The sequence below is a fragment of the Euprymna scolopes genome, chromosome 6, assembly GCF_053919585.1.
Source record: "Euprymna scolopes isolate OS-2025 chromosome 6, ASM5391958v1, whole genome shotgun sequence".
Lineage (NCBI taxonomy): Eukaryota > Metazoa > Mollusca > Cephalopoda > Sepiida > Sepiolidae > Euprymna > Euprymna scolopes.
This window is the reverse complement of record NC_136487.1, coordinates 117,566,984-117,588,127: the sequence shown is the minus strand read 5'-3', so window position 1 is coordinate 117,588,127 and position 21,144 is coordinate 117,566,984. Positions and strand designations below refer to the sequence as shown.

The following is a 21,144-nucleotide window of genomic DNA, read 5'->3' as shown; positions in this document are numbered from 1 at the left end:
CGTCGATTATTTAGAGGTGGTTAACATTTCAGGCCCTTGATATTAACGTTAGTGATAGAGCAAATTATTTCCTTTTACTACTTTTTTAGAAATGAAGCACGAATGACAAGCATTAATAGCAAGCATCAGTTTTAATTCTTGTGTGAAGAATTTAAACGAAATCTAATTTTGAAATAAAAAAAACTTAAAAACAGTGTCAGAACGTTAAAAGTATACAAGTCGGCAGAAAATTAAATTTAAATTCGCTCGGAAAAAGTTATTTGTTGTGCATTTATTTATTTTTCTATTCCTTTCGAATTAATGATATCACAAGATTAATTTTCTATTTCTTTCGTGTTAACGATATTGCAAGATTAATTAAAAAAAAGAATCTACCTTTATTGTTCATGGTTTGATAGAGAAGCCGTTATAGGAGAGAAAAGTTTGTAGTTCAATTTAGTTTAAATTGATTTCTTATGTTTCCAAAGGATAAATATTAATAATTTATATTGCCTTATAAAAGAAAAGATAAAGTATTTTATCAATTTTCTTCTTTTGTCTTCCTAAACATGAAAGAAGAATTGTCTTTTATTGAAATACTCATTAATCTAACACAATGGGGGCGATAAAAAATAATTAATCTTTCTTGTCAAGTTTTAGAGACAATAAAAATGCTTCTTTTTTTTTTTTTTCTTTTAGCCTTTGTCGTTATAAAGGTAATAATCAAACTTCTTTGCGTTATTTTTCTCAGGTTTTATATTGAAAGACTTTTTGGTGCTCGTTCAGACAGATCGATTTTATTTTTAAATATCATTTTTAAGGAAAAAAACAACAACAACAACAGTACTTACCTAATTGTCATGTCGAAAATAGCAATATATCTCAAAATTACGAAAATTCATCTAGTAGAACAACTGCTATTGTGTTTACAGTAAAAAAAAAAAGTCTATCGCTATAGGCTACAAATTTCAGAAGCCATTAAAGTGGTGAAAAGAGAGAGTAAGAAATTCTGCAGAAATAAGCAGGCACCTCATTGGTCGGTTTGGCCGCCCACGATTTTGTTTGAACTCATCAGATTGATTGTTCTTAACTGCTGAGGCGTATTCTTGGCGCTATTTTTCATATTTCAGGCCGCCAGTTTTCACAAAGACAACAGATCGAAATAGACGTAAGAAAACTGACTCGAGGCTTGTAGCCTCAACCCCCCTTTGTCTCATTGAGACATATTAATGCACTAATGTGGAGCGAAATGTTATTATCATTTGCAAAAACCAATGTCCTTTTGTTGTGCTCTGCCAATTGATTGACTTTCATTATTACTTATATAACATCTCTGAGAGATGAAATTAAGGTCTACATTTTGACCTGTCCTTTGTCCGCCATTTGGAGGGTTATTCGCAGCATTCATCCTTGGAAGGCATCACTTAACTCATCGACTTGTTGCAACTATTCTTCGAACAGCATGGAGTATTGTATGCTGCAAACGCGAAGATAAACCATGAACTACTACCCTTTTCGGGTGTTACACGGCAGATAGCTAAAGATGACACATCTTTTGCATAAAAACCGGTGTGAGAGAATATCTCACAAGAGATATGTATGTCCCTTGTATTCGCAATCTTCAAATCTAAGGAAAATGCAATTTCCTTCAATTTCCAATAAAAAGAGGAGACTTTGGTGTTAAGTTTAACAATCAATAATTTTCTACTCGATGAATTTCTGTAATATTTATATTTTCGACATGACAAGTAAGTACTGTTGTTTTTGCTTAAAGCCACATATTTTAAAAAAATCGATCTTTCAATTCTTTCTTAAGCACTGACTTTTCATTAGAAACAAGTTTTCTTGTAATAATTTTTATTTTATTTTATGCTTGACTAGCAGGAGCACTCGACATTGCCAGTCATAAAATACGCTTAAATATATTTTAATTCATGCAGATTTCGTATTTATTATTACAGAGTCCACTCTCTACTGAATATTATATTGTACCTATAATGTATGTATATATTGTACCTATAATGTATGTATAATGTATATATTGTACCTATAATGTATGTATAATGTCATGTATATAATATTGATTTCAAAAGTAAAAACAAAAAATAATAACTTGGATGCCATCAGCTAGAATTGAAACCAAAACAGTTAGCACTCTAGAAGCGTTCCCCAGTGTTTGAGCTAAGATAAGAACAGATAAGAAAGTTTTAAAATTATACCACTTTTAGTTATGATTTTCTTTCTTTCATATTTTTCTTCTATTATTTTATTTTATGTTTTTTTTCTTTCATTTTTTTTTTAGTCTATTTTTTCTTTCATTTCTTTGTTTTCGTTTTCTTTCACTTTTTCTTCCGTAGGTTTTTCTTTTTTCTTTCATCTTTTTCTATTTTCCTTTCATCTTTTCTTTCATCCTTTTATTCTATTTTTTCGTTAATTTATTTTCTTCTATTTTTTCTATTTATTTTCCATTTTCTTTCCTTCTTTGTAATAATTGGAGACAGAGAAATAACTAATTCATATTTCATGTAATTTTGTCAACCTTATTCATCTATATATCATTTTTCTTTTGATCGTTGTTCTTTCATTTTCGTAGTAATCCTATTTCTTTTTTTTTTTTTTTGTTTATTGGAAGAAACCCTGTGCATCTTCCAGGGGGAAAAATCAATGAATACACAGATTATAAATATGAAATAAAGATAATTGGTAGATTTATAATATATATATATATATATATATATATATATATATATATATATATATATATATATATATATATATATATATATATATATATATATACACCCAAAAATAGATAAAATTAATCCGGTACTTCTATTATAACGACGAAAAAAATAATGAATTTCAAGTAAAATAAGTGGCACCTACGTAATTGCCATGTCGCAAATAATAACATATCCAAAAATTATGGGAAACGATAAGCTAGAAAAATAATTATTAGTGAAATACAGTTTTCTATAAAGTTTAGATGAGGAAAAAAATGTGTCCGCCATTTTGAATTACGTACATTACATGACATAAGCAACGGAACTTAATTATCTCCTACGGCAATTCTTTTTTAGTAAGTAATTTCGTTTCATTTTACAAAATTCTCTTTTCATTAATAATTATTTTTATACCTAATTGCTTTTCGTAATTTATGGCTATGTTACTATTTGAGACCTGAAAATACGTAGGTACCATTTGTTTCAATTGGAATTCAACATTTGTTTGTTAATATAATATAAAAACGCCATTAATCCTACCAAATAGAACTGTTTTGCAACGTGTTAATGACCCATTATGAAGATTAAAAGCAAGATATAAACCTCATGTCTAGAATTCTGTAAAGTTCTGAGACAATAAAAGGGCCATAAGCTTGGGTGTTACGGAAGTTATAGCCCTTAGAACATCCGGTTGGAGCTTTGGAAATTTTACCAAAGGAAACGCATGTTTATTTTTCTATCCTTTTTTAATCAAAGCTTACCCAACTGTCCCGTCGCGGTAAAAACCGATATTTAGCAGATATCGATTACCTAATTCATTAAATACCACAACTGCCTAAAATCAAGATTCAAACTTATTGTGTTTTTAGTTTATTCTTAGGACAAACTGCTTTCAGAATACTGTTTGTTATTTCTTTTGAATTTTGATCGAATTCATTACATTACATCTAAAATTTAAAGCTTAAGCTTAAAGGGTCTTAAAAAGAAAATGAAATGCAGAAAATCTTGCTTAATTGGTGTCTAATGATTATGGATAAAATTTAATGCAAATCTGAAATATTTGATTTTTTATATAGAAGGTTATGTTCATATTATATGTCCCTTGAAACCCATTAAAATACTTAGTTTATTCTTAGGAAAAACTTCTAAGGGTTTCCAACTACAATGAAATTTACAGCATACTTAATTGATGTGTAAAACCTATTATCAAAATTTAAAAAAGAGGTATCTGAATTTTCAAAAGAGGTCTTCCTCTTTGTTTCATTTACATAAAAATAAATTAAGCTAAATATATCTCACATTTGAACTCCTTAGGCTTAGCAACTGTGTTCCAAAATTCATAATGGTCGGTTAACTAGTTTAGGAGTGAATCTTATATAAACAAATGTACAAATATATAAATATTTACAATAGCTAACTTTATAAAGCTAGTGACTAATAAAATGATCAGGTTTTGTCTGGAATTGAATGAGAAATCTTTTGCATCCAGCTTATAACACACACCATATTAACTCTTTTTATTGGTGTCTTTTTTTTTTGTTACATTTTATAATATTTAAATTTTTTGGTGGGAATTCATTGATTCGATAAATGGAGGTGTAAGCAGTGATATTTAGTAAAATAATTTTCTGCAAATTTACAGTCTTTAACTCTCTGAGGATACGCAACAAGTTTCACGCTAAATTATCAAGACTCCAGAGTACTCCTGCTGCAACTCAAGAGTACTCCTGCTGCAACTCCATATCTACATTTATATCTTATTAGCAAAAGTACTCCGCTAATAATATATCTTATATATATTATAATATTATTATAATATATATAATATTATTATATCTTATATTATTATAATAATATATAATATTATTATAATAATATTATAATATATATAAGATATATTATTAGCAAAAGTACTCCGCTAATAATATATCTTTTATATATTATAATATTATTATAATATATATAATATTATTATATCTTATATTATTATAATAATATATAATATTATTATTTTTTTGCCTGGGCAAAAGTGTAACATATTTCAATTAAAACCTGTCTCTTTCTCTCGTTCCTCTCTCTTTTTTTGTCAGACCTGTCCATTCTTCCCTTTGGACACACACACACATTAAAGCAGACAACTCGCCCTCACTTCTTCGATGATAAGTCGACATAAAGGAATTAACTCCTTGACAAAAAATCAGAGTTACTTCCCTTTAGTTAGTGGTTGGAAAACAGACCCTTTTCTTGACGAAATCTGCGCCAGTTAAAGGTCAAAGAATGAATATTTTTTCAACAGTTTAGATATCATTCATTTAAGTAAATGCTGATTAAAAAAATATTAACTTTCTGGGTGGTTGGTTTGTAATTTAGAGTTTTAGCTAGACATACCAACATAAACACAGGCAAGCCTTTATACAGTAGAACCCCGGGATACGGTGGCCCGACGATACAGTTTTTTCAGATTACGATGTGGAATACAATGTTTTTCCAGACCCTGGTTACGGTATTTTCCCCACGTTACGGTATTATTTATAATGTTATTTGATTATATACATGTGTATTATATACTGTACTGTATTTTGTTACTAATTTTTAATGCCGTATCCCGAGGTTCTACTGTATTATAGATTTTCTGACAAAAAAAATAAAAAATAAAAATCTGCATAACTCAGACAATAAATTCATGAGATAGATTAATTTGCTTGGAAAATCAGGCAAAACTAGTTGATAAAATGTGGCAGCTATTTTGAGAGTTAACTGCTTCTATATAACTGATTGGAGGGTTTGGTCTATGTGCTACTTTGTACTAGAGTACATCGTGTGAAAGAAGTTTCTCCAAAATGAAACTTATAAAGAGTTACCTTCTATCAACCATGAGCCAGTCGAGACCGTTGGACCCGGCTGTTCTGTCTACTGAAAACGAACTTACAAGACAAATACATTTTGACAATGTCACTTACCAGTTTGCCACAAGGAAAACAAGAAAACATTCATTGTAGGACTATACTATCGAAGGTACATCCTTTTGTGAAGTGCCGTTTTTTTTGTTTGTTTTTTGTTTGTCTTTTATTTGCATTTAAATGTTCTAAAAGTGAATATTTGCTTTTCAAGATCAAAGTACAAGCGTTTTACGTTAATGTTCCGATATTTAATAAAATATTTATTGGGATTTCTTTTGTTCCCACTTTGTAATACTATTCTATTTATTTTTTTTTGTTTTTGTTTATATAAATACAACTACAAACCAGAATGAAAAATAGAAGAAACAAAAATTTCTTTTTCTATTACACATGTCTATTTCAAATTTGATATGATGAAACAAAATTGTAAAAATAGTATAAAAGTTTTTTGGTACTTATGCAGTTTTGTTACCGCGATTTTCATGAGCGTTTCTGAGAAGACCAAAAATCCAAATAACGAAACATAGTTGCTAATATATCTTAAAGATAAAATAATTAAAACACCACGGGTTAAACTTTTATTTTAACAAGAAAACGAAAATGAAATATAACAAGATATGGAAACAAAATTGTAGATGTCTTTATATGAAACCTTTTAATTAATTTTTTTTTTATTTATTGTTGTTTGGGGGCATTGTTGTTGTTTTTTTTTTTCTGAATTATGAATTTTTTTCTTGTTAGTTATTAATTTTTTGCCGATGGTCATGTTAAGTTTTGTTTGTTTAGTTTTTATTTTTAAAATATAGAGAGTAGGGTAGTTGGCAAATTTTCTTTTGCTGCAAGAGCAGACGATTACCACGAAGGTAAAGAAGAGTGCGTAGAGAAAGTGGAGAGAAACTGAGGGTAATATTGAGCTACCTGGTTCATTATGCAGGAGAAAGGATCTTTGAATTTCTGTCTCCACATGAAATCTGTCAAGTAGCTTTCTAATAGTTCCCTATTGGTCCCACATTCGATTTTGTTTCTTTGCTTTGCTTCCCCCCACATTCTTTCGACATGGTTCGTTGTCGTGTGTGTAGTAAGGTCAATAAAGTTTATAGATTCATTATCTTAATTATCTGGAAACTTTGGCAAAAAAAGAACTTCATTAAAGTGTGAATTGTGAAAAACAGATAATTGAATAACAAAAATTAATTGAATTTTTTTATCGTCTGCTAACTTGAATTCGATTGGCTAAGTGGCTCAATATATTCCAGTTCTACTCAATATCTACCCGGAAACGCTCGTGAAGGTTCGGAAAAATTGCGGTAACAAAACTGCATGAGTACAGTTGTTCTTTCTAGTGTAGATTTAAATATATAAAATAAAAAAGTCGTTAACTCACAGTTTCTTTTTTTTTTCTATTCTTTTTTTAAGTGTTTTATTTCTTCTTTTCTTCGTAATTTTGTTTTTCCACCCATTTATTTATCATCACTTAATCCTCTTCTATTTTATTTTATTCGCTTCGTTTTGTGAGTTGATAAGGCAAAGCGGCTGTTACGTGTCTTTTTGTTTTCAAACCATCTTTTCCGATTTTATTTACTAATTGATTTTTCATTTTTTTTTCTTTTTCGGCATTTCTCTTCGACTGCGTTTCTAACGCCCCCTTTTCTTCTTCATAACAACAAATAATTAATTTATTTATTCATCCATTTACTAAGTGACTCGTTGCGTTGTTTTACAATTTGTCATTGTTCTGAGACAGACAAATTTCTTTTACTAAGAGATTCATTCATTTTTTTTTTATGGGAATAAGTAAGGACTCTAATAATGCTGTCAGTAAGTTTTCACGAGCGGTTTACAAAAACATACTTTATGTTTTTCGTTCTTTTTTTGGGGGAGGAGTATCCAATTATAGAACTTGTGTAGCTTTTAAACATGTAGCTGTTAAACAGGTGCTTCTAGAGTTTAATTGATCGTATTCCGTAAGTAACGCATCGACATTATCCGAGCAGAACCGTTTAATATTTCACAAAAATTCTGTTTCATGGGGAGGGGGCGCCCCCGTCCCTTATCATAGAGTGGAGTGGGGATCAGTGGGGTGACATTTGAGCGGACCGCCCGGGTGACGTTTACTCTAGCTTTTTTTTTTTTTTACATGGAGGTCACTACTTATCAAGGCCCAGAAGCCACTCGGGGATGACTTGTCAGTAGAAAGTTTTACTTCTTTTCACGAGAGGCATATTCCGAAGAATTGATTGACTCTTTTGAATTGAAATTCTGTTTTTCTATTGGCTGATCGTCTCAACTCAGTTCAACTTGACAACAACTGATTGATTAAAAAATATTTTTTTCCCTCGTTTTCCCTTTCTTTCTTTTTAATCCTTGTTTTTCTATTCTTAGTTCTTCTTTGTGAAAAAAAAAAGAGGGGTGTCTTAGCGCACGAGACAGTTGTCTGTCAATAGACCCTAAGCATTATATTTGCATAAAAAATCGAAACTCATAGACTCAGACGAATTCCATCACTTTTTTGTTCAGGATCATAATATCATAATATTTCGATATGTTCTTTCAGCTCAATCTTCTAAGGGTTTCTAACTCAATTTTCAGTCATTCTTGTGCCTGGATGTCATTGGAAGAGTGGTTGGCTCATATCATAAAACCAACGGCTACCTCTCTCCATTCTCTCAGTTGGAAATTTGATTGCTTAACAAAACCAGCACATATCCATCATCAGAAGAAATCCATAATTATTACTAACTAGCAGGGAGACCCGACGTTGCCCGGGATTAAATGAGGATCAATAAATGTTCAACCCTCCCATACTTGTATTGCCATCAAAATCAGTAAGATCGCCATTTTTCAATCAAATCGACTGATTGCCTGCTCTAGTTGGGGACCCGCCATGGTGCAGCGGGGAGAAGTTTTACATGCCTCCCCACATTTAGTCCACATTGCACTATAGAGAACCAACTGTTGATTTACAAAATTATTTTTATACAATGGTTTGAATGAACATTTTAAATGCAAAAGTCATGTATCATAGTTCAATTGTATTCTAAACAGAAACATTCATTTCGAATGCACCCCTGTTATATCAAAGAACCTATTGTTAATTTTATACGTTGAACCCTTCTGTGTGTGCAGTGATAATAGCTTGAATTAGTTTAAATAGCAAAAGTCAAGTATCATAGTTGAATTGAGCTCTAAACAGAAATATTCATTTTGAATGATCCTGTGTCATGTCAAAGCACCTACTGCTGATTTTGCATGCCCGACCTTTCTGCTTGTGCCATAATAAAACTTTTCGATGGATTGTGAATGTATAAGGGTGTTAACTTTAGTCAAAATCGGACGGTTCCCTCTTTAATCGGATTTTTTCGATTATCGATTTTCGATATCATATCAGGGGCATTCCGATATAAAAACTATCTAAGAAAACTCCCAGATGCATGAAGTAAATTTGTGTGAAACTTCCGAAAAATCGACTCGGCTGTTTTTGAAGCCCATCACACACACACGCACACACACGCACACACACACACACACAGTGCCTTTTATATATAAGTAGACATGAATACAGATTACAAAGTTGCTATATTGCGAGAAGACTAAGATATCACTAACCAATGTTACCAATGACAGCGTTGATTCATGCAACCTTTTCAGTAAATAAGTTCTATCGTCATGAACATGCATTTAGGTATTACTAGTGAGGGTGTTTGGAGGAGTGTGTGTGAGAAGGGGGGGGGTTAAATCAAAACACAATGGAAAATAAAGAATAAGCGAACGTAATACCCCTGTTTAAATATTATGAAAAAAAAACAGCGAACGTGATGCAAAATAAAGAATAAGTGAACGATGTTAAAACTTTAATAAATCGGAAAAACAAAAACAATAAAAAACAGCAAACGTGATGAAAAAATTAAAAAAGAGATACGAACGAAAAAAAAATGGCATAAATAAACCTGTTTCAACATTAAAACTTTAAAAATCGAAAAAAATATATATATCTAATATGTTGGCTTGAACGTGCAATCTTAAGATTACGACGCTGCTACTATACCGACTGGTCTATGACCGCGTGAGCGAAATTAGGTCGTTTTTTTTATATTTAAACTAATTCAAGAAAGAACGTTTTTTTGCAAATGCGCGTTTGGCTAAGTTGTCATGAAGGAACGATTTTTTGCAACCCCTCCCTATAGGAAAGTTGCCCAGTTGAGAGTGAAGGAATTAATATTTTAGCCAATTTTTCGATATTTGTCGTCTGAAAGATCAAGTTTCAAAATTATACCGATCTCGTGAAAATCCGTCGCCTCTGGCAAAAGTTTTTGCGAGACATACATACATACATACATACAAAAATTCATACCTACATTTAAACAGATTTTTGCCCTTTATATATTGCCTTTTAAATTGATTAATGGTATTTATTTATTTTTGCGTACACACACATATATATACTATTATATAAAAGTCACATTGTGCGTGTGTGTGAGTTCCTTCCTTATAGGCTCCGAAACAGCTGAGCCTATCTTTGAAAAATTTAGCACAAAGCTAATTTATATGTCTGGCGGTGTTTTTAGATATGTTTGGTACAGAAATTTGTCCAATACGTATCGAAAATCGAAAAAATCCAATGTTAAAAGTAGTTTTTCTTTCTTATAGATGAGAAAAAATAATTTTTACAGGGGAATATTTTAGGTAGCACCGGCAAAAGAGATAATAAAATCCCAACAAATAATTTTTTATAAAAAAAAAATCCATCTGAAAACATAACTCAGTGGTAGATCATTCGACTACAGATCCAATGCTCCTGTGTTCACCCCCAGGTGTACCTCATCATTTTATTTTGATTTTTTTAGTTATTAATGAGTTAAATTTACGACAAAAGAAGAGAGGTCATTTAAAATCGCCACAAATCATTTCTTTGTTTGCATAAACAGAAGTGAATTTCCAGGGCATTCATCGTCAAGCCCAAATATCAACTGACGTGATATTGTAAACAAACACAGACGGAATTTGATGTATGACATTATCATTATTATTTATTTTATTTATTTATTTGCGAATTAGTCCACCAGACAAATTATTCCTCGTAATATATAATATTCAATAAAGGATTGATTCTATAATAATACATACACAATCTACATAAATCAAAATATCATATTTTAAACGTATTGTACGACCGAGCAACGCCGGACGTCCAGCTAGTATATATATATATATATATATATATATATATATATTAAGGTGTTACAGAAGGTCAGAAAAACATCGGTACTGTCGGTTTCAAATCAGATATAAGAGCGGACCAGTTCATGATCGAAAAAATATCAAAGTCTCTTCAGTCTCTGTTATATCAGTTGTCACCGCATGTTGTTTTGTTTCTATATATTTTATTTTGTGTGTATATATATATATATATATATATATATATATATATATATATATATATATATATATATATATGTTTCTTGTCAGTTTGTTTTTCCTACAGTTAATCGTGCTATCATGCATATTCCATGATGCAGCATAACTGCCACTGCACATTGCATTATTCATATATGATTTGTGTAGTGCTTTCTCAACAATTTTTCTGCTTGAGGAATTTATTTGATTCAAAGTGACAAACCAACCATGAAATGATTCCAGAACAGAATATCAGGTCTATATATATATATATATATATATATATATATATATATATATATATATATATATATATATATATATATATATATATATATATATATAAAAAAAACACAAAAGGAAAGAATAAATCAAACGCTGGAATAAATCATAAAAATGAGAGCTTTAAGTCATTTTTTCCTGAAGACATCCGTTAATGGGAACGAAACAGATAAAAATCCCAATTTTAATGATTTGCCAGCGTTTAATATGTAGTTCCTTTAGTCTTTTTTTCACACATTCCAACCGCATTTCATTTTATATATCGTGTTTTTATCCTTATTATTCAAACAGAACCTTTTAAATTGTAGTATTGGTAACCTTAAGTCGGAAGAGTTTAAAATCTATCCTAAAAAAAGAAGTTTTTTTTTTTTAAGATTTTTAAGTGGTCTTAAATTTTTCATCAGCAGTATACAAGTTAGAAAAGCATTTCATCCAAATGAGTTGTGGTGTGAGGAGAAATACAAACTGAAATAGAGAGAAGGAGAGTTTTAAACTATAATCTTAAAAAGATAAGATACAAGTTAGAAAAGCATTTCATCCAAGGCGTGAAAATTGTTAAACAAAATGTTTTTACTCTAGGCTTTAAAAAATAAAGGTACAAGATTAAATTTGAAATTTATTTATCTTCAAAGTGCACTTTTATAAATTTTACAAAGGTATAAACATTTAATTTAAATTTATTTTATGTAATGTACATTCTGTTGCACTTTTTAAAAAAAAAATCATTGAAAATTTTATATCTATATCATTAATTGCTAGATGAAAGATAATGTTTTTAAATTGCAACAAATGAAAGATAATGTTTTTAAATTGCTATAAAATAAATCCAAGGTAATTTTTTGATTCAATTTAAATTAAATGTTTATACCTTACTTTGTAAAATTTATAAATGTACACTTTGAAGATAAATAAATTTCAAATTTAATCTTGTACCTTTATTTTTAAAGCCTATAAAAAACATTTTGTTTAACAATTTTCACGCCTTGGATGAAATGCTTTTCTAACTTGTATCTTATCTTTTTAAGATTATATTTTAAAACTCTCCTTCTCTCTATTTCAGTTTGTATTTCTCCTCACACCACAACTCATTTTTGCAACCCCATCTTTTTAATTTTACAGGTCTGAATATTCTCTGTTTCAGTTTGTATTTCTCCTCATACCACAACTCATTTTTTTGCAACCCCATTCTTTGTAATACAGGTCTGAATAATGAGAAAATCTGAATTTTTTTTTTACAAAAACTTTAAAATAACTTTTATAGATTAAATTTTTTTTAACTTCTTTCAGAATAGAAAATCTTTACAATTTAATAAGGAACATATTTCATATAGGTTTCATTAAAAATATTCAGTAGATAACGAGAAAAATAGAGATGAAAATTTCAAAAGGACTGTATAACTGGTTACGCTCAATAGTAGCCCTCGCCAGCCAAAGTTTTTGTTATTGTTATTCTATTATTATTATTTAAAACATTTTGTGTTCTGCTCTTTCGCGTGAGGACTAATAAGATTTTAATGTAATAAATGTGACCCGATCTTTTCTTTTTCAGACTGTGCCTACATATCACTGGGACAGTGAACTCCAAGGAATGATATTAAGCTCTTTCTTCTATGGCTATATCGTGACACAAATACCTGGTGGTAAGTATCCATTTTGTTTTTCAATTATTTTTTCAACTTCAAAACAATATTAGAATACTAGTTAAACTTCTGCCACTGCTGGGCATTCTGTGGGCGTGAATAGAGACCCTGCGATATTATTGTAGCCTTTCTGTTAAAATTCTAAAAGAATTTATCTACGTAACTTGATTAATATAGCGTTTATTATTACGGTTTTGCCTCTAATATCCTTTTAGCAGTCTGTGACATATTTCTATTGTATGGACGCCTGGCGTGAACGGGAACTCATTATACTATATATAGACATTTAATATCATTGAATATCATTATATCATTAAATATCATTATACTATATATATATATTGATTTAATATATCATTATAATATATATATATATATATATATATATATATATATATATATATATATATATATATATATATATATTCATTTAATATATCCTTATAATATATATATATATATTCATTTAATATCATTAAATATCATTAAATATCATTATACTATCTATAGACATTTAAATCTATTCTTGATACTATCCTTGGATCCTAGCGAGAAGAGGAAGACCAAGAAGGTATATTTTAGTTTCACATACGGCCCAAAAGCAACATCATTTTTATTTTTATTTATTTTTATTTTTTTTACATTACATCTGCAGTGATCGGGAGATCCTATTTATTAAAAAGGAAAGCGATACTCACATTTTATTATCGTATATAGATACGATAATATAATAAATTAATGAAATATAATAAAGTATATTTTAAGAAAGACGACACTACAATCTATGGTAGCACATCAATACTAATTTAATGTTTGTAATATGTTATCACTTTCCATCCTCCTTTTTAATAAATAGGATATCCTGCTGGAAAATTTATCATCAGGAAACGTACGTACATTAAAGGTGCTATGGTATTAGTATATAGATAGTAAAGAAATGATGAGACTTGTTAGTTTTAGCTAACAAGGAGTATTCCTTAAAAGATATGTGACATTTTATGAATTCTGCTTTGATTTCGTTTATAAATTCATGAACTATAACATATTTGAAAAATACATTTCTTTTTACATTCTTTTTCGTCGTCTCATCATCATCATCATCATCATCATCATCGTGATCATCGTCGTCGTCGTCGTCATCATCATCATCATCATCATCATCTATATATAGCGTGTGTGTTCTCTTGTGTGTCACGCTTACATCCGGGTGGTTTAATTTTTATCTTCTTCTATTTCTTGTCATGAATAATTTTTCCAAGAATTCATTATAAGTTTTGGTTTCGGTTTCGACTATAGCTGATGGCACTTAAATCATCTACTTTTTTTTTTATAAATAATTTTATCAAGAATTCTTCATAAGTTTTGGTTTCGGTTTCGATTATGACTGAAGGAACTCAAGTTATATCTGTTGTCATTATTATTGTTGTTATTATTATAGAGTTAATGTTCTATCGATTTTTATACGTTATAAAAGTGCGACTTTAAAGATAAAAAAGATATATCCATATGACATGGGTGCATTACCTTGAATCGCATTATCTTGAATATATATATATATATATATATATATATATATATATATATATATATATATATATATATATATATATATATATATATAATAAAGTTTTATTTCGGATTCGATTCAAGATAATGCACCCATGTGATATGGATATATCTTTTTTTATCTTTAAAATCGCGCTTTTATAACGTATAAAAATCGATAGAACATTAACTCTTTAATAATATATACGAAATCTGCAAGAATTAAAATATCATATTTAAGCGTACTTTACGACCGAGCGTTACCGGGCGTTCATGCTAGCTTAGATAAATACTTTTGCAGTTTTAACAAAACGCTACAATAATATCAGAGCGTCTCTATTTACACTGAACATCTACAGAATGTCAACATCAATATAGTACATATGAATGAGATCCCTGTGGAATTTCCACAAGTCCGGCTAGTTATTATTATTATTATTATTATTATTATTATTATTAGCAGGTATGGGTGAGTGGCCAATCTTGCCGGTTGTAAAATATGTTTAAATATATTTTAATTTATGCAGATGTCGTATTTATTATTACAGAGCCAATTGAATATTATATTGTACCTAATATATAGTCCTGATTTCAAAAGTTAAAAAAAAAGAAGATTAATTGGGTGCCATCATCTAGAATCGAAACTTAGCACTCTGGTCGCGTTCCTTACCTTTTGAGCTAACCAGACAGACAAATAAGAAAATTTAAAAAATTAAAATCGCTTTTAACTATCTGTTCTTTCTTGGCCTTCGAGACCAAGCCTCAACCAGCCACCCCTCCAGAAAGGGATATACCCAGCAACAAAAGCCTGGCAAAGAGCACTGGAGCAGAGGCAACACCCATAATTGGTGGAGCACAATAGGTGGCACCCAGGAGTCAACAATCTCCTCCCAGGAAGAAAAAGAAAGAGACCCAGGAGGCAGGGACCGGTAGATTGGCAACTTTCAACACCGATTGGTCGGCTCTCATCCCACTGGGCAAACCACCAAATCCCGGTCAGCAGAAGCAGCAACAGCAACACGCAAGCCAGACAACACTGTCCTGGACCCGCATTGCCAGTAATAAAGACACTGAATGGGGTCCACAAACCCAAATGTCCCCTCAGGAATACCGAGACCTTTTTGACTCCACTTACAAGGACCTCACAGAAGGGAACGTAATAAAACCCCTTCCAGGCACCGCAGAGGACCTTAAGAAGAGGATAGTGTCCTTCATCACCTCGGACACAAAGAAAAGAGGCCTCACAGGAGTAGACAAGGACAGCATGGTGGACCTCCTCCTGGATCTGAAGATCCCAGCCAAATACATATGCAGGAGGAGCTACGCAATGTGGGACGTCCTGCTCCCAACCCAAAGAGAGGCTGAAGAGACAGCCAATAGGACAAATCTGCACTGGAAAAACATCAAACTCCAGCCAGAATACCTTAGCCAAATAGTCACCAATGTCGCCGTGCTGAACGTCCCCTAGATAGTTTTTAATAAAGGTAATATTGTTACCTTCTTAAAATATACTTTATTATATTCCATTAATTTACCTTGCCAGAAAATTAAATCACAGGGGCCAGACCTAACCCTTAATTTAGGTTGCATTGTCCTTGACAATATATGCAACCAAGTGTTGCCCTGAATCACACGCTGTCCCACTGCAACTGTTAAATGTGTGTGACCCCATGGCCATGTATATTAGATTAATGTGTAGAAACTGTAAGTAAACAGTTAAGATTTATTGTTTAAAAATATTTAAGAATCAGTTCGATTATGTTCTCATTCTTAACATCAACATATTTTCAAGTAAAAATAAAATACGATGTTTTAGAAGTAAGGAAAGTAGAAAATCTATAATATAAATCTCACCTGTCTGTTTTAATGTATGTATGTATGTATGTATGTATGTATGTATGTATGTATGTATGTATGTATGTATGTATGTATGTCTAAAACTTTCGACAGTGGCGACGAATTTTAACGAGATTTGTATCATTTTGAAGGTCGGTCCTTCAGACAACAAATATCGAAATATTGGACAAAAACATCAATTCCTTCACCCTCAACTAGGCACTTTTCTACAGGGAGGGGTCGCTTATTTCACCGATATTTTCAAAAGCCATCCCCTCTTTTCGATTGCCTATCTTTAATTTAAACCTACGTTACTTCCGGTTTGGCGATGAGCGCAACAGCAAAGACGTCACGTTTTTTTTTTCACATTCTTTTCCTCCTTTGCGGTACGGGTCCGAGCCTGCTTGCTTACTACCACTTTTTTTTTGCTCAACACACATACCTCCAAACACCCGGGTAACGCCGGGCACCCAGACTAGTAGAATAGAAAGTCATCTGGCATCTAGTGTCGTATTTCTTTCATTTTCTTTCATTTCAACATTTAACAAAAATGAAAATGGTTGAAATATTAAATAAAAATGAAAACAAGTGACAATTTGTGAATCAATAAGTATATACATATATTTATTCAATTGTACACACACACACACACACACACACACACACACACACACACACACACACACACACACACACACACATATATATATGTTTTATACACATATATTTATTCAATTAAATATTGTCTAGGACAGAGTCTTGTATTCACCCACGTGGAATTTGGCAAACCGTGGAAGAAGCATGCTTTCGCCTCCCGATGCCTGAGTTTCTCTAATCCAAGTAGATAATAGAATAGAAAGTTTTCTGGGGTATGGTGTCGTACTGCTTTCATAAATTGTTCCACTCTACAAAGGATATATAGGTTCTAGTGTCTTATATTATGCCCATGCGGAATTCGGTCCACCTTAAAGCAAACATGCGTTCACATCCTGTTATCTGGGTCTCTCTGCCCAAAGGGAAGTAACCCACCGGTGTCTTTATCAACCAGTATTTTTCTCCGTTCTTCCCCTACACTAGAAATCTCTACAGTGATGAGGTGGGAGTAACAGAACGTAAACATATAGGTATCAAGTCTAGGACAGAGTCATTTGGAATGTGGAATTCAGCCCATGCATTCGAATCTCTTTTGCCTGGGTCTCTTTTCCCAAGAGGGAGTAACTCATGAGTGTCTTTAACAACTGGTGTTCTTCTCCGTTGTTCTCATACATTTGCTTTGCTCTCATAAGGCCTGCTTTTTTTTTTCATTTATTGTAGTATTCATCATATTTACTTTTTAAATTCTTACATGAATAATACATGCATACTAAAACACGGGGGACACGGAATACGGAGAAAATATGCCCAAATAAAAGTACATTTCATTCACACATTGACAAATGTAATGAAGATGAGTAACCTTTTATAATAAAACATACATCGTAAACATTCATGCTGACGACACTACAATCTATGGTAGCACATCAAAGACATTTATGCTGACGACACTACAATCTATGGTAGCACATCAAAGACATTTATGCTGACGACACTACAATCTATCGTAGCACATCAAAGACATTTATGCTGACGACACTACAATCTATGGTAGCACATCAAAGACATTTATGCTGACGACACTACAATCTATGGTAGCACATCAAAGACATTTATGCTGACGACACTACAATCTATGGTAGCACATCAAAGACATTTATGCTGACGACACTACAATCTATCGTAGCACATCAAAGACATTTATGCTGACGACACTACAATCTATGGTAGCACATCAAAGACATTTATGCTGACGACACTACAATCTATGGTAGCACATCAAAGACATTTATGCTGACGACACTACAATCTATGGTAGCACATGAAAGACATTTATGCTGACGACACTACAATCTATGGTAGCCCATCAAAGACATTTATGCTGACGACACTACAATCTATGGTAGCCCATCAAAGACATTTATGCTGACGACACTACAATCTATGGTAGCACATCAAAGACATTTATGCTGACGACACTACAATCTATGGTAGCACATCAAAGACATTTATGCTGACGACACTACAATCTAGGGTAGCACATCAAAGACATTTATGCTGACGACACTACAATCTATGGTAGCACATCAAAGACATTTATGCTGACGACACTAAAATCTATGGTAGCACATCAAAGACATTTATGCTGACGACACTACAATCTATGGTAGCCCATCAAAGACATTTATGCTGACGACACTACAATCTATGGTAGCACATCAAAGACATTTATGCTGACGACACTACAATCTATGGTAGCACATCAAAGACATTTATGCTGACGACACTACAATCTAGGGTAGCACATCAAAGACATTTATGCTGACGACACTACAATCTATGGTAGCACATCAAAGACATTTATGCTGACGACACTAAAATCTATGGTAGCACATCAAAGACATTTATGCTGACGACACTACAATCTATGGTAGCACATCAAAGACATTTATGCTGACGACACTACAATCTAGGGTAGCACATCAAAGACCGTAAACGACCAAGTTCTCTCTGATTCTCTCTCCTCTGATTTTGAGCATGTGGTACAATGGAAAAAGAGGTGGCTGGTTACTTTTAATGCATCTAAAACCAAGCTTCTATCTCTACACCATCTACGCTTTAATGCAAATCTGGCATCAGTTTAAATAAATGGCTCTCGTCTTGGGAAGGCTTCATGTTTTGACAAGCTTCTGGGTTTGACCTTTACTCCTGACCTGAAATAATAGAGCACGTATATCAAATCCATTGCCAAGGTCACTGAAAAAATGGTAGGATCCTTCTATCGATCCAGTAGATATCTCACTCCTGATGCAATTTTCTACCTATATAAAAGCCAGGTACGGCCAACGACGAAGTACTGTTACCACATCTGGACAGGAGCTGCTAGAATCAGCTTATCCTGCCTTGATAGAGTTCAAAATAGACTTCATAGCCTAGTGGTGGATGCCCTTTTCTCTTCCCTGCAACCTCTTTCCTACAGAAGAGATGCTGTGAGCCTGTCTCTTTATCATTGTTTTCATGGCAAGTGCTCGGCTGAGCTCCAATCTATGGTCCCCCTCAACAAACTTTCACGAAAAACACTCATCTAGCCAAAACCACTATCAATAATTTCCTACACTCTGTGCCTAAACTTAAACGTAGATTCCATGAACAAAGTTTCTTTCTTAGAACTGCACGCCTGTGAAACTCTCTTCCGTCTGCCTGCTTTCCAGCTGACTACAATCTGATTATCTTCAAGTCCAACGTAAACAAGTTCTTGATGAACCGTCCCCCTAAGTAAACTAATTTACAAAATCCCACTACTTATGTTTACTATGCTATAATCACATCGACTAATGTATACCCATTAAACCTTATCCTCGAGTGGCCTCCGGGCTTTGATAAGTGGTGATTCCTGTGTAAAAGAATAAATAAAATGAAAGGATTTCTGAGTCACTTTGCCCAAAGGGAAGTAACCCAATGGTGTTCTTTTCCATTATTCCCCTACAGTGAGGGGTGGGTTTTTGTTAGAGGGATTTTAGTAAGATTAGAGGTTTTAAACGGTAATGTTTGATTCATATAATGATGGGAGGTGAGCGTGTCAGCATTAAATGTTCCAAAAATGGTTGATATGCCGTAACAGAAACAAAGCAAATTGCAGTATTGTATTCTTTTAATTAAGTTTTTTGATTTTCGATGCCCTGTGTATGTAAATGTCCAAAGTGAGTGGATTTAAATCAAGTTGCATATTGAGTGGAAATATTTCTGACTGATGAAATGTCGGTAGTTTTGATTAAATATTCTTGGCACTAAAATTGATGGGAAAAAAGGAGAGATGATACTTTGAAGGTATTCATCTTGGAAAAAGAAAAGCAAGGGAAGGGTGATGAAGAAGAAAAAGATGAAAAAAAAAGAAAAGAAGAAGAAGAAGAAAAAAGTAAAACGGAAGAAAAACGAAAAAGAAGAAGAAGAAGAAGAAGAATAAAAGGAAAGCAGAAGAAAGATAAGAAGAAAAGAAAGAGATGAACAAACAAAAGCATAAAAAGGAAAGAAAAAGAAGAAGAAGAGCAAAATAAAAGGAAGAAAAAGAAGACAAAGCAGTAGCAGCTGTTTCTGTTACTGATCACGTGATCTTACTGCTTCAATGCTTCCTGGCACATTTGAATTATTCTACAGTCAGAAATTATAAAAATGTGAACTTTCACAAATTTTCTTTTCAATCAATAATGTTCCTACATCAAACACGATTTTCTGTTTGTTATTGTTTTACCTTGAAAGAGAAAGGGAGGCGAGTAATTATATCTCAAGGGAGACATGTATCTGCGTATGTCGTTAGTGAATCCGAAAGCAAGGCGATTCAATAGTTCACGTCTAGATTTGTGCAGACGTAAGCACACGTTGAATATGCCTTGCGATCATCATAGCCGGTTGTCTTCCTCACGAGTGCACGTCTCTACGTTCTTGATTCAATTGTGTGTGTGTGTATATATATATATATATATATATATATATATATATATATATATATATATATATGTGTGTGTGTGTGTGTGTGTGTGTGTGTGTGTGTGTGTGTGTGTGTGTGTGTGTGTGTGTTTATATACACATATATTTATTCAATTGTAGCACATCATTTACGTTTATATACACATATATTTATTCAATTAAATATTGTCTAGGACAGACTCTTGTATTTACCCACGTGGAATTTGGCAAACCGTGGAGGAAGCATGCTTTCGCCTCCCGATGCCTGGGTCTCTCTAATCCAAGTAG

The 21,144-nt window shown here is 32.2% G+C and overlaps 1 protein-coding gene across 4 annotated transcripts in view; it reads left to right on the top strand.

Annotated features, from left to right (window-relative positions):
• Nucleotides 1–21,144, top strand: part of LOC145277907 (sialin-like) — a 1,209,741-nt gene that overhangs the window by 1,041,768 nt on the left and 146,829 nt on the right. For all 4 annotated transcript variants that reach the window (XM_080129960.1, XM_080129961.1, XM_080129962.1 and 1 more), the window contains exon 5: nt 12,828–12,918. In XM_080129960.1, coding sequence (XP_079986086.1) covers nt 12,828–12,918 — 91 coding nt within the window. The remainder of the gene's footprint in view (nt 1–12,827; nt 12,919–21,144) is intronic.